Source organism: Mesoplodon bidens (genome assembly GCF_964165515.1).
Source record: "Mesoplodon bidens genome assembly, chromosome: 2".
In the NCBI taxonomy this organism is placed as follows: Eukaryota; Metazoa; Chordata; class Mammalia; order Artiodactyla; family Ziphiidae; genus Mesoplodon; species Mesoplodon bidens.
Genome location: NC_138177.1, coordinates 2,426,233 through 2,441,370, shown reverse-complemented (window position 1 = coordinate 2,441,370; position 15,138 = coordinate 2,426,233). Strand labels below are relative to the sequence as shown.

Genomic DNA, 15,138 nt, shown 5'->3' with positions numbered 1-15,138 from the left:
GGGCTTTGGAGTAAGACAGTCCTGGGTTCAAATCTTGGGTCAACCAGTTTACTAGTTGTGTGATATGGGGTAATTTTCAAATTTTTCTGAGCTTTCCTTTTTTGTATGTGTGTGAAATGAAGATAACACAGGGTTGGACAATGATTAAAATTCGATAATGTATTGAAAGGAGATAATGTGAGGAATTCTGAGTTAAATAAGCTCAACAAGAGTGAACTACAATGATATCCATCCCGAGTCCTTGTACATTAATTGAGCAAGTACTATGGGTTGGGCCCTACATGGGTGTGGGAGATAGACGCTGTCATCAGTGGGAAGACAGACAAGTCCTAGATGATTGCATGTACAGTATGTGCAAGAGCTGGGACGGAACAAGAACACGGTGCTCTGGGAACAGGAGAGCACCTGCCTGGCAGCCCTGACGGGGAGGATCAAGAGCTGTCAGGGAAGGCTTCCAGGAGGAGGTGATTCCTGTGAGAGCCTTGCGGGCCGAGTAGGAGTGAGCCAAGGGGACAGAGGGAGCACGGCTGAGCCAGGACACTGACATCTGAGAAGATGCCCCTTCGGGAAAACGGAGCGGCTCTGACAAAATGCAGCCACAAGGGTTTGTGGATGCCAGGTCATGCGGTTGGCTTCGTGCAGGAACTGATGCTTTGTTTGGAGGCGCTGATGGATGTGCCCCCTCCCGAGAGAGGACATTTAAGTGGAGAGCATGGAGTAAAGTATCCTGAAGTCATGAAATCAACACCGGTGCGGAGCTTCCCAGATCCTCGATCCTGGTCAAGCCCCACGTGTGACTTAATTGCCCTAGTAACCTCTATACCTTTGTGGTCAACCAGCGATCACACCCACCCCCCTCGGGTTACTTCGAGGACTAGATGAAATTGTTTAGGCACAAGTTGGCAGCAAAGTGTGTGTCACCGAATAAGCATTTTAATAAACATCAGTTCTCTGTGCCTCAGCACTGCGTCGCGAAAACACGAAAGCCACGGCGAGGCCTGTCTCCCCCTCCCTCCCCGCCTCTCCAGCAGGGTCAGCGGCCGCCTCACGCCGAGCCAGGACGCCAGGATGTGCACTCGGCTGACCAGCAGAGCCGCCGCCACCGCGCATGCTCCGCCGGCCGCCTGGACCCCCGCGGGGCGGCGGGCGGGGCGGGCCGCGCGAGGACGCATGCGCAGACCCGCGCCGCCGCTCGGTCCAGTGCGGCAGCTGGAAAACCGCAGCTGCGGCGGCGGAGGCGGCTACCGCGCGGGCGGCCGCAGGGGAAGCGCGGGGCAGGGCTGGCTGGGCGGGGCCCGAGCGCCGGGCTGACGGCGTCCGCAAGGCGGAGGGCGCGGGGCGGCAGCGCGGCGGCGGCGGGGAGCGGGCGCTAGGAGGGACGGCTGCCGGCGCCCGCGCCGCAGGGACTTTGACGTTCTCCGCGGCGGCTCTGGCTGCGCCGGGTGGGGGCCGCCCGAGTACCTCCGCCGCGTCTCCTGCGGGTCCCAGCGGCCCCGCGCTCCGGCCGGCGGGCGCCCCGAGGGCAGGGCCGCGAGCGGAGGGCGGCGCTGCGGGCGGCGCGATGGCGGGACGGCCCCCGCGACGTGACCGCTGAGGACGCCCCCGCCGCGCCCGGGCCCGGCCGCGCCGAGACAAAGGGGAGGCGCCCGCACGCGCGCTCGCGGGAGGCTCGCGGGACGGCCGGACGCGGCGCCGCCTCATCCCGGGCCGGGCGCGCGGGGCCGATGCTCTGAGCGGCCCGGACCCCGGCCCGGACCCAGACCCCGACCCCCACCCCCCAGCGCCTACCCCGCGGCCGGCAGCACCATGTGAAGGGCGGCCCGGCGCCCCGAGCGCGTGAAGATGGGGGATGCTGTGGACCCCCGGGACGGGAGGAGGACGTTCATTGTTCCAGCCATCAAGCCCTTCGACCACTACGACTTCTCCAGGGCCAAAATCGCCTGCAATCTGGCCTGGCTGGTGGCCAAGGCCTTCGGGACAGGTACGTGGTGCCCGCCCCCCATCCCTCCATCCCTCCGTCCCCGCAGGCTACGCGCGTCCCCGTTTTGTTTCCCATCCTCTGGTCCCCTTCGCGCGTGTCTCCGCGCACAGGCTCGGGGACGCGATGGGAGAAGAAAGGAGGGGGGGGATAACGCAGGTTTGCTCTTCAATCAGGAGCCCTTGATTTGGGCAGGTGGGATGCGGCCAGATTTCTTTTATTGGATAGCAAAAGTGGGTGTTTTTTTTTCCCCCTCCCAGTGACCAATTTTGTCCTGTTTTTACATGGGGTGGTTTTAATTTGTGGTATTTTCCTCATTGTGCTGCATTCATTTCCCCCACAGTCATAGTTGTGATTACACCACCGAGAAATCTGAGTTGGTTTCGTTATTATTGGAAGGAGGTGGATGGCACACAGGCTACGTTGATTTTGACATTTGTAACCATGGCTGCGATTCAGGATCCGTGGGCTGTACCGTGGCCTCTGTCGGAGCGCAGTGTTAATTTTTGTCGTCATTCTTGAAGCCCGTGTCCTCCCGTACACGTTTCAGGCTCTATTAAACCAGTTATTTAAACCCGATATTTAGCTTGCTGAGTGTCACGTCCTGTTTTTACTTCGTGTTCAGACACATTCCTTTTCCCAAACATTTTGGCTTCATAAATTAAGAAAAACAACAACTCCCTACTGTGGGATTTTTTTTTTTAATAGAAGAGTTTTTTGAGGGCATGTGCTGTTGACACAAATTGTATAGGACAGTAGGCGTCAGACACTCCCGCCTTTACCCAGTCTGCAAAATGACAGGAAAAGGGCCTCCTGTTGTAATTCCTTAGCTGTTGCTTTAGGAGCCCATGTTGTGGAGCTCTGAAAACATTACCTTCTCATGTGGAGATGCTCCTGGAAGGTAATTTAATCTGATAACTTTGAGTGATTTTGTAAGATTTCTGTGGCCTAGTTAATAAATATTGGATGTGTAAAATATTTATTGAGAAGTTTCTTAGTATTTACAGACTTTTCTCTAGATGTTAAATACAGGGTTTTTTTTGTTTTGGTTTGGTTTTTTTTGAGGGGAAGAGGATGGCTTATTTCCAATTTTAGGACCGTGAAAATTTGTGCGTAAATGTTTTAATTCATTCTTACTGTTTAAACATACACAGCTGGATACATACACAGGTGACTATCAGGACTGCATATTTAGTTAACTAGCAAATGAATCTCAGTGTTTAAAAACTATTTGAATTAGTTTTGAGGGAAACTTCACGTTACCGTGATTTTGTGCTTATGACAGCTTTTTTTTAATTTGAATTATCGTGCTTTGATATTGAAGTAGAAAGATGTTAAAGGTTTTATTTATTTATTTATTTTTGGCTGCGTTGGGTCTTCATTGCTGCGTGCGGGGTTTTCTCTAGTTGTGGCGAGCAGGGGCTGCTCTTCGTTGCGGTGCGCGGGCTTCTCATTGCGGTGGCTTCTCTTTGTTGCATGGAGCATGGGCTCTAGGTGCACGGGCTTCAGTAGTTGTGGCTCACGGGCTCAGTAGTTGTGGCGCATGGGCTTAGTTGCTCCGCAGCATGTGGGATCTTACTGGACCAGGGCTCAAACCCGTGTCCCCTGCATTGGCAGGCGGATTCTTAACCACTGTGCCACCAGGGAAGTCCCGATGTTAAAGGTTTTAAAATTAGCATCAGGAGTATATAATAAAAAATTTAATTTGAAATAATTTAGATTTTGAAGATTTCTTTGGAACTAAATGTGTAGAGTAACACCTCGGAGGAAACACAAAGTGTTAGTATATTTTTGTTTCCTGGCACCACTGATATCGGTGGTGAAAATAATTGATGTATTTTGGTTTTAACTTAAGCAGCATACTGAAGCTAATATCCATTTAGAGGAGAAATGAAAGCTATTTAAGGTTTTTATTTAAGATTTTTTTTTGATGTGGACCATTTTTTAAAGTCTTTATTGAATTTGTTACAATACTGCTTCTGTTTTATGTTCTTGGTTTCTTGGCTGGGCGGCATGTGGGATCTCAGCTCCCCGACCAGGGATTGAACCCGCACCCCCTGCATTGGAAGGTGAAGTCTTAACCAATGGACTGCCAGGGAAGTCCCTATTTAAGTCTTTAGAAAAGATGGAAAGACTTAAATTGATATAGTGACCTCTGTGGAAAAGCAGTGTGTACAAGATGGAAGGCAGAGGGAATAGCAAAAATATTTTCTTTCCTTCTGAAACTGAGGGGAAACTTGTAGTACAGATGTCACAGCGTTGCCCTGGATTCACAAGGGTTCCTAACCAGAAAACGGCCTATTCTCTGGACACCTGTCAGGCAAGCTTACTAGATCCTGGACCACTTGAGAAACAAGTGTCGAACACACTTGGCGAAGAAGAGAAGAGGAAGGCACAGACTATCAGTGGAACGTGTGTTGCGCCTGGGCACTGCACTAGATGCTTTGCATTATGTTGTATATTCGGGACTTACAGCAGCTCTGTGATGTAGGTAGCGTACTCCCCATTTAAAAAAGAGAGGACGCCAGTGCAGAGAGGGGTTAAACAACTTCCCCACGGTCACAGTTTTAGTACGGGCAGACATGAGCTTTGATTTGATTGTCTGACTAAAGGGTATGGCGTTGGTGAGGGCAGGCATGCCCCTTGTATGCCCGATACCTCAAACACATTGCTTCGTTTATTCCCACAGCATCCCTTTAGAAAGATATTGTCCTCGTTTTGCAGGTGAGGGAAGAAGCTCAGATGAATTTGCTCAAGGTTAAACATCTGGCGAGCGGTGGATCCTGCGGGCCAGTGCGGGTCTTTCTGACTCTGAAGTCTGTGCTGCTTACGCTGCTCTGCGGAGTAAGCCTCTTATCTGCCAGTGTGCAGAATGGGCATACAGCACGCGTTAGAAGTCTTATTGATTTATTTTCTTGAAAGGATGGGCAGATCTTAACACACTCTCAGATGGCTTAGATGAACGTTGTTGGTACTTACAGTTGTCTTGGCAACAGTTAGAGTGGATGAAAGTCATATTCAAAATGGAATGAAAATCAAGCTTAGAAGACCTTAAGAGTCACTTAGTAACAAGAAATTATATTATTAAGAATGTTATCTGTGTACATTTTGTTTATTCTTTAATCAACAGTCTTTCAACGTATAAATTTATATGGAGTGAGTTGAAAAAATGTAATGTTTCATTTCTTTTGATGTAAATTTTCTGCATTTGCTGCAGACACTGTTATATGGCAGATGTTAGTAGACAGCATATTTCAGAGGTGTTGCTAGTGGTATTCAGTTAATCATTCAAAACATTACCCCAAATTTAAGTTATGATTTACTAAAATCACTTCTTTAATGATGACATGTCCGGTCTTCAGGCACCAATTTAGTCTTTTTCCGTGAGAAAGTTTCTAACGTTTGACATATTAAAAAGAAGTCAATTTTAAACTGTATGTTGGAAAATTCATTTAAAATGATAGCTAGAAGTCAATTTTGGGCACAGAATGAAGTTACTGAACTATAAAAAGCAAATAAAGCGCTAGCATTTTAATACCTAGAAAGCAGATAGGGTATTTACTTAATTTGAAGTCTTCTATCAGAGCTTGGAATCATATTCTTTTTCTTTACACTAAAAATATTCCAAATAACTCAAATCTTCATAGTTTATTGTGTGGAAGAAGGCAGGTGCAGTTTTGATCAAATGAAGAATAAGTTTGTTTGGGTGAATTTTAATCTGTAAACCAAATTGCGGAAGAGGGGGAAGTTGAACTGTGCTGTGTCTACTGTATTTGAGCAGCTTAACCCGTTTAGCGGTGATATTACTGCGTTTGCTTTAAGTGCTTTGGGGAAAATGGTGGGTGCAAACCCTTTTATGACCTTCTTCCTTACTAAATTCTTGCATTTGGAGGCAGCTATGTGAGGCTTGCAGGATCTCGGTTCCCCAGTCAGGGATTGAACCCAGGCCATGGCAGTGCGAGCGCTGAGTCCTAACCCCTGGACTGCCAGGGAACTCCCAGCATTTGGAGTTCGTAACGTGGAACTTAAGGCCCAATTCCTAGTGTCACTTTATCATTTCAACTTTATCAACTATCATTCTCCCTTTCATACCGTGTAGTTTGATACAAACTACAAAACATATAGCAGAATATAAAATCATCTGCTATTTTAAATACCCCTTATTTCATTTCTTTATATATCCCAACACGTTTTCTCAAAATCCTGTCTCACACCTGACTCTCATGCACGTGTGAAGGATGTGCTGTCAGCGGACAGAGACTGATTGCAGAGAGGCCTGTCTGGGAAGTTCTTGTAGGAGTCTGGGCAAGAGATGCTGAGAGCTTGAAGCAGCCGCGCAGAGATGCTGCTAATATTTATTGAGTACTTACTGTGTGTCGGTCGCTTTCCATGTATCATCTCATTTTAATCCTCATGACGGCCTTGAGAGGTGGAAACTGTCCATCACTCCAGTGTTACTGATGAGGAAATGAGGCCCAGAGGGTTAGGGACCCACCCAAAGCCACCCAGCTTATGGTGCTGTGTTCTGAACCTGATTTCAGGCTGCCCACTTTACCATGTGCTGTCTGGGGAGAAGTCAAATTAATGGAAAAGAGGCAAAAGATAGAAAAAACATTGCAAAGGTATAATCCCTAGTGTTTCTTTTTTTTTTTTAAATAAATTTGTTTATTTATTTATTTAGTTTTAGCTGCATTGGGTCTTCGTTGCTGCACGCAGGCTTTCTCTAGTTGCTGCGAGCTGGGGCTACTCTTCGTTGCAGTGCGCAGGCTTCTCATTGCAGTGGCTTCTCTTTGCTGCGGAGCACGGGCTCTAGGCGCGCGGGCTTCAGTATTTGTGGCGTGTGGGCTCAGTAATTGTGGCTCACAGGCTCTAGAGCGCAGGCTCAGTAGTTGTGGCACACGGGCTTAGTTGCTCTGTGCATGTGGGATCTTCCTGGACCAGGGCTCAAACCCGTGTCCTCTGCATTGGCAGGCAGATTCTTAACCACTGCGCCACCAGGGAAGTCCCCCTAGTGTTTCTAAATGACTGAATTCAGGGTGCATGGGGGGAGAATAAGGCCCCCTGAGGTAGCGAGGAGAATGAGGTTACTTGAGCTTTTGAGATCTGGTGACTGGGAGGGTGAGTCCAGTGCCATTGGCAGAGACGGAGAGCAGCAAGTTAAACGGCAAGTCAGCTTTGTTCTGGGGAACCTTGAGCTTGATGTGTTGGCCAGATACCTTATCTGAGAAATCTAGTACCATAGGTAGCTGTAAAGGTGGGTAGGGTGTATGATTGACCAGGTGAAACTACAAAATAGCAATTTGGGAATCTTCTGCGTATAAAGTGTGATTGGAATCAGAAGTAGATGACACCATAGAGCGACAGAAAAGATTTGAGACAGAATCTACGGTGGTGAACACTCAGAATAGTTTTGGGAGGAGGCTGAGGAAAAGAAGGTGGAATTAGAGCAGGGAGTTAGGAAGAGAATTAAGGAAGTGTGAAGATACTGAGGCCCTGGAAGGAGAAAGTTTCCAGGAGGGTGGTCTTATTAACAGTGTCAAAGGCTACAGGTATTTAAACCACCCCTGAGTGGCACATACGGGTGGCGGGTGGAGCACGTGGTCTGTGTGCCAGCACAGAGCTGGGAACCCAGTACCGTTAGTGCAACAACATAGACCAGTAGGACTGGAGGAGGTTTATGTGATGAGTAGTGGGAGATGCAGCTTGAAAGGTAAATTGGGATTGTTTGATTTGGTATTTGTTTAGGGAATTTGGCTTTTGTTTAGTAGATAAATAAATTATCCTAAGCACATTGGATTTTTGAAAAAGCTACTATGATTTATTGAGCACATACTTTGTGTTAAGTACAGTTTTGAACATTTTATATGCCGTATTTTAATTCTGAGAACGACCCTATTAAGTAGATATTATTTTATTTCTTCGTCTGCCACTCTAAGGTAGGGTTTCCCACTGCAGAACTACTGGCTGGCTCCTTCCTTGTTGAGGGGGCCGTCCTATGCATTGTAGGATTTTAGCAGCATCCTGGCCTCTACCCACTAGGTGACAGTGGTATTCCCCACTCCTACTTCTTCCCCAGTTGTAACACCCAGAAATGTCTCCAGACATTGCCAGTGTCTCCTGGGGCCAATACGACCCCAGCTTAAGAATCACTGCCATGAAGACTGTGAGATACACCTTGAATTTAAAAAGGTTTTTTGGACATTGAAGTACAAATTTGTTACAACATGTCCTGATTTCACAGATACTCAAATGGAAAATAAGATTTTAGGAAATATGATAGTTTACCCTTTTTATAAAAGAGGAAATGGGTTTAGAGGGGTTAAATAACTTGCCCTTGATCATCCAGCTTTTAAATGGTGGAACAAAAATTAGAGTCAAAACCTTTGTGATACTAAAGTTTGTATTTTGACCTCTGTGTTATACTCTTCCTAGAGTTCATTACAGTTTTGTAGTATAATACTGGAAGTGAAGGCACAAAGAAAGCGTGAAAACCTTTCAAATGTAAGTCTTAAATTTTTTGTGGAATTTAAAAGTATATTTAAAAAAAAGTATATTTAATTTTTCTTCAACAAACCTGTTTGTATTTGATTAGTTAATACAGAACTAGGAAACATATTTAGCATCCATCTGTCATTTCAGGGTCGTTCCCCGCCCCCCCCCACAGTGGATCTAGTTTTTTAGGTACTAGTTTATGGGCCTTTTCTATTGGTAAATTACAAGTAATGATCTTTAAATTAATATTACACATTTGTTAATAGTCACAGTGTGGTGCTTCTGCTGAGATAATAATTGTATTTACTGGTCACATTTAGCACTTTCCTTCCTGTGCCTTGCATGGTTTCTCCTTTTCTTTTTCTTTTTATTTATTTATTTATTTATTTATAATGTTGGGGATAGGAGTTTTTATTTATTTTTGCTGTATTGGGTCTTCGTTTCTGTGCGAGGGCTTTCTCTAGTTGTGGCAAGCGGGGGCCACTCTTCATTGCGGTGCGCGGGCCTCTCACTGTCGCGGCCTCTCTTGTTGTGGAGCACAGGCTCCAGACGCGCAGGCTCAGTAGTTGTGGCTCACAGGCCTAGTTGCTCCGCGGCATGTGGGATCTTCCCGGACCGGGGCACGAACCCGTGTCCCCTGCATTGGCAGGCAGATTCTCAACCACTGCACCACCAGGGAAGCCCCTCCTTTTCTTTTTAAACACGCATTCTGCATCAACATAACGTTCTGGGTTAAAGGGCGACACCCCAACACTGTAGTGTCTTTCCAGCTCTCCTTCTACCACCTGCTCCCTTTCTGGGGGCCTTTTTCCTAAAGTCTTTGTCTCAGTTCCCCTGCTTGCCAAATAGTCATGATGATAAGCATTTGTTTTGCCTTCTTTAGAAGAAAAAGCATATACATTGAAACATGAATTGATCCATCTCACACTTAGGCTACCTTTGGATATTCTGTTTCCCATTGTGGAATGGGATTGTATTTCTTTAATAATTTCAAAGAATTCTTTTTATTCAAAATACTTTTTTCAGGAATGAAATTGGGTCATTTATAGAGACGTGGATATATCTAGAGACTGTCATACAGAGTGAAGTAAGTCAGAAAGAGAAAAACAAATATCGTATATTAATGCATATATGTGGAACCTAGAAAAATGGTACAGATGAACCGTTTTGTAGGGCAGAAATTGAGACACAGATGTAGAGAACAAACGTATGGACACCAAGGGGGGAAAGCCACGGCGAGGGCGGGGGTGGTGGTGGTGGGATGAATTGGGTGATTGGGATTGACATGTATACACTGATGTGTATAAAACCGATGACTAATAAGAACCTGCTGTATACAAAAAAAAAATAAAATAAAATTCAAAAATTAAAAAAAAATAAACTTTTTCAACTATGAACTGGGAAAAATAAAACAGAGGCTGGGAATCCAGCACTAGAGAGAAAACCGAAGTCCCTCTGTAACCCTCACAGTCGCACCCTGAGTGTTAGGCCTAGTCATGTTTATGAAGCACCTGAAAATGTTTTTTTTTTTTTTTTAATTTAATTTAACTTATTTATTTTTGGCTGCATTGGGTCTTTGTTGCTGTGAGCAGGAGCCACTCCCCATAGCGGTGCGCGGGCCTCTCACTGCAGTGGCTTCTCTTGTTGCGGAGCACAGGCTCCAGGCATGCGGGCTTCAGTAGTTGTGGCTCGCGGGCTCTGGAGCACAGGCTCAGTAGCTGTGGCACACGCTCCGCAGCATGTGGGATCCTCCCCGACTGGGGCTCGAACCCATGTCCCCTGCATTGGCAGGCGGGTTCTCAACCACTGTGCCACCAGGGAAGTCCCAGAAAATGGTTTTTTGAGGTAAAGAAATAGAATTTCAGTTCACTGAAAAAGTGTTCGTCTCCTTACTCCATATTTAACAAATACAGGTTCCTGGGAACGTGTGTGTATGATCTTGAAAAGTTATTTTGAATCTACCCCCGCTCCCACTCCCAGCCCTCTCCTTCAAACCATTTTCTGTCTCTAAATGGGAATTACAAGGAAATTTTAAGTACTTTAGGCTCTTAGAATAAAAAATATTTGAAATGTTTGAAATACTTTAAAAGACATTTGTCCTCAGCAAAGGAAAGTTTCAAAGTAGATGGTTTTCATTTTTTTCTGCTGGCATTTTACTGCTACTTTCAAGATTCTCTTTCAACTGTCTTCTTGTTTTCCTTTTTTTTTTGTGACATTCATATTACGAGGGTGCTGACTTGTAAATTTTTCTCTGATTTACGCGTTTTGTAGAATTTTGTAACAGATTTTGAAACAGCAGAAATAACCTTTTTTCTTTTTTAGCTACCTCCATTTTTTTTTTTTTTTTTTTTTTTTTTTGTGGTACGCGGGCCTCTCACTGTTGTGGCCTCTCCCGTTGCGGAGCACAGGCTCCGGACGCGCAGGCTCAGCGGCCATGGCTCACGGGCCCAGCCGCTCCACGGCATGTGGGATCCTCCCGGACCGGGGCACGAACCCGTGTCCCCCGCATCGGCAGGCGGACTCTCAACCACTGCGCCACCAGGGAAGCCCTACCTCCATTTTTTTAAACATAGATTTTAGAGGTCTTGATTATAAGTTCTTGAAATTTTACTTTGGACACTTAATAGTTTTTGAAGAGGTGAGACAGGCACTGATTCAAAAGTCCAGAGGTATAAAAGGCTAGGTCTAGTGGAAAGTCTCCTTCCCTCCTGGACCCTGAGCCACTCAGTTTGTGTTTTAAACTTGGTAATGTTGTTGGAAGACTGTTTCTCAGAAGATCTCTGGGAGTGCACTTACAAATGGTTGAAATGGTGATTTTAATGTCACGTGTATTTGACCACAACAAGGAAAAAGATCTCTTGGATACAGAGCAGAAAATGCATCGGAGGGAGACGAAGGGTTGTGAAGGGGGAACAGTTAGGAAGTTGTTATGATCCAGGTGAGAGGTGGCAGCGGCTTGAAGGTGGATGGATACGGAAGGAAGTGGATGCGCGTCAAAGGTAAGACTTGGTAGTTGGTTGGGCACGGCGAGGGGAAGATGATATTGTGGGGCGTGTGAAGACTGCTTTTCCTTACTGAGGAACAGAACAGTGGGCGAGGGCCGGGTTGTGTGTGCGAAGGAAAGGGCGGGAGGGGGCAGCGCCGAGACGGTGGGCTGTGCGCTGGGCCCTTGGAGAGGCCCGCGTGGGGCTCAGAAGATCTCGGGGATGAGCGGCGAAGTGGTGATGGAGACACACAGGGTGGGTAAGTGCCAGTCACCCCGCGGGAGAGTGTGGGGAGGCCCCCAAGACAGGAGAGCCGCAGAGAGTGACCAGAGGGGAAGTGAGGAAGCGGGACAGGAGGTCCAGCTTGCGGGGTGAAGGCGTGGCCGGAGGCGCCTCGGGATTTCGCAGCTCGGCGGAAGGTGTGGAGGGGAAGCGGGGAAGCGAAGCGGGCGGGGCGGCCGGGGTGTGTTCACTGCGGCATGGAAAGCGCACCTGGGACCTGGGTCGGCGTCTGGCAGCGGTCGGGGTGGGGTGAGGGGGGCAGGCTCGGGCCTGGCGGGGTGGGGGTGGGCGGAGCCCTCCTCCCGCGCCCCGCCCTCTCTCACGTCCTGTCCCACGGCACCCAGGGCTCCTCAGGGAAACTTCTCTGCCCTTCTCCCGCCTCCTCCTTCCTCTTCAAGCGGACAAATCCGTTTGACGATGGCAAATCCCAAACAGCTACGATGACAGCGAACTCCCTGTACCCCGCGTCTGACCTCCACGGCCAGCGGCTCACCCCCGACCCAGCCGCCGGTTATTTAAAGCAAGTCCCCGACATCGTGTCATTGCATCTATAAACATACTAGTGTCTCCGGCAGCCAGGGGCTCCCTTTTTATTTTTTTAATTAATTTATTTTTTTTTAAGATTTTTTGATGTGGACCATTTTTAAGGTCTTTATTGAGTTTGTTACGGTGTTGCTTCAGTTTGACGTTTGGGTTTTTGTTTTGGCCCGGAGGCATGTGGGATCCTAGCTCCCCAGCCAGGAATCGAACCGCACCCCCTGCCTTGGAAGGTGAAGTCTTAACCACTGGACCGACGGGCAAGTCCCCAGGCGCTCCCTTTTTAAACTTGGCCGTGGTCCTGCCATCATCACACCGCTCCACATCACCAGTCATCTTTTTGTTTTCACTTTTCTGTCTTACAGTTCATTTGTTCCAGTCAGTATCTAAACAGGGGCCAGCCTTTGCAATTTGGTATGTCTCTCTAAGTTTTTTAAATATATAGGCTCCCCCTCCATCGAATTTTGTTTTCCTTACAGTTTACTTACTGGAGAAACCGTAGTATTTGTCCTGTCGTTTCCCACGGCCTGGATCGCCACGGGATTGTTTAACAGGTTTCTTTTTGTCCCCTGTATTTCTTACACATTGACAGTTAAATATAGAGAATTGTACAGATTCAAGTTTGATTTTTTTTTTTTTTGCTTACTCCATAGGCTTGTGTACTTCCACCAGGAGGCACTTGATGTCTCGTTATTTCTCTTTGTGTCGTGACTTCTTTGTTTGTTAGTGGGAATTCTCTTCCTGTATTAAATGCCGGGTGCCCTGGGGGAGAAATTTCCACAACGAACTGCCAGGCAGCCACCCTGGAGGTCACGGAGCAGGAAGACTCACACACAAACTCAAGAGTGCTTCAATCACATGGATTGTTAAATCAGTTCACAGTGCGAAGCGAGGGGAAAGAAAGGTGGGGTGAATGAACACACCCTCCCCGAATCCTGCAGCACACCACACCTCGTTCTTTGTCCATCTCTTTCTGCTCCATCAGCCTTGCCCACAGATGGTACGGTTGCAACAACCAGCGCTGAGGTTTGAACAAGGAGGCCCACAGTGACACAAGGCTGCACACTTGCTCCATCAGAGACGCAGAGGACATGCATGCCTGTCACAGCTGTGGCTTGTCGGGAAGCCTGATGAATAGCCTTGGGTCTTGTGCGCCTTGGGCAGGCCAGAATGTGTGTCACTGATGGGTGGCCCAGTTGAGCATTCATGAATTTTAAGTGTTCATGTATATTTAGTGTTCATTGCCTATTGTTTGTTTAGCCTCATGTATATTTACTATATCATGAATATGTATTGCCTGCTGTATCTTGTGTATCATGAATAGTTAGCACCTTGGGACCTCATGAATATTAGGTATCTTCTGGTTTTTCCATTCCTTACTATGTTTAACATACATATGCTGCTAACCACTTACCTTTATTTGGTACATTCTTTGAGTTCTGTCCATGATTAACAACTTTTTGCTTACTAGTACTTATCTATACTTCAAATATCTTAAAAGGTTTCACATATATTTTACAAACTTAGGCGTCTTTTATAACAGAATTGGATCGCCTCGGAAGTAAAAGTGCATTTTCTGAGGTACAGGAAAGGCAGGATAACTGTTCTGTTCTTTTCCTTTATTGGGGGGAAATTGGGCCCAACTGAATGGATCACTGGCCCCCAAGAATCTGGAAGGGAGTAAAGAATAGGGAGAAAGAGCATATAAACAGTGGTGACGAGAATGTGCAAAGGCTTTGCAGGGGACGGGAGCGTGCATGGTTCCGGGAACTGAATGGGCCGGCAGGGGCAGGGTCCTGTCTTTCTTGTAGGTCAGAGGAAGGCTTTGAGTCCTTAAAGAAGCAGAAGTCATTGAAAACCCTGAGGTTTGGCAGGGTGTGTGACATGCTCAAGTTTGCCTACGGGAAATAAGCAGATTCTGGCTACAGTAGAGAATGGTTTGGAGTGGGGACAGGTGTGAACATTGCAAAGACAAGTTTAGGAGTAATGCAGTAGTGCAGATGCAAAGTTCCGAGAGCCGGGACCAGGAGGTGTGAGTTGAGATGGCGAGAAGGGGAGGGTTGGGCCGGATTTGGTGATGGATCTGGTCTGGGGCTTGAGGGACGCCTAGATGCCGCTGAACTTCTGTGATGCAGGGAACACCGGGAGTGATGACGCTTGGGGAGAAGATGGATTTGGGGCATTTTGAGGTTTCATGACTCTCTGCAGCGTAATTTCAAATGTATAAGAACAGTACAAGGAATTCCTGCATACCCTCTCCCCAGGGTTACCAGTTGTTAACCTTTTGTCCCATTTTCTCCCTTTCCCTTCCCCCACACAAATCCGTGTGTGTCATACACAGACACACACGTAATGTTTTCTGAGCTGTCTGAGAAAGAATCAGAGACATTGTACCCTCTACCCCTAAATACTTCAGACTCTCTCCTGATGAGAGATGAACGATAAGTCTGAGATCATCTCAGTAAAATTATAAAAATAAGGAAATTTAACTTCGACACCGTATTATCTAATCCACATCCCCTGTTCAGATTGGCCAGTGTCTCAATGTCCTGTGTTGCTGCTTTTTTTTCCCATTCCAAGATGCAGTCCAGGATCGTGCAGCACATTTAGTAGACTTGTCTCTGTCAGCTCCTTAACCTGGAACGGTGTTTCCGACTGTCTGTGTCTCCCATGATACTGACACTGTGAAGCCTCAGCACCCCAGCAGCATGCTGAGCTGGGTGGCAGGCCCCTGCCCTGGGCACTGTCTTTGCCCTGTGCCCCTGGCACAAGCAGGCAGTTCCGTGCAGGCTCCAGCTGGGCCACCTCCTGCCTCGGGGTCCTCTGCCCTCTCCGGAACGCTGGGCCCTCATTCCGCCCCTGGGC

The 15,138-nt window shown here is 47.3% G+C and overlaps 1 protein-coding gene across 4 annotated transcripts in view; it reads left to right on the top strand.

The window, feature by feature from the left end:
* Positions 1 to 1,691: 1,691 nt before the first annotated feature.
* Positions 1,692 to 15,138, top strand: part of CAMSAP2 (calmodulin regulated spectrin associated protein family member 2) — an 89,312-nt gene continuing 75,865 nt past the window's right edge. For all 4 annotated transcript variants that reach the window (XM_081256195.1, XM_081256194.1, XM_081256197.1 and 1 more), the window contains exon 1: positions 1,692 to 1,981. In XM_081256195.1, the coding sequence (XP_081112321.1) occupies positions 1,843 to 1,981 (139 nt within the window). In that variant the 5' untranslated portion in view covers positions 1,692 to 1,842. The remainder of the gene's footprint in view (positions 1,982 to 15,138) is intronic.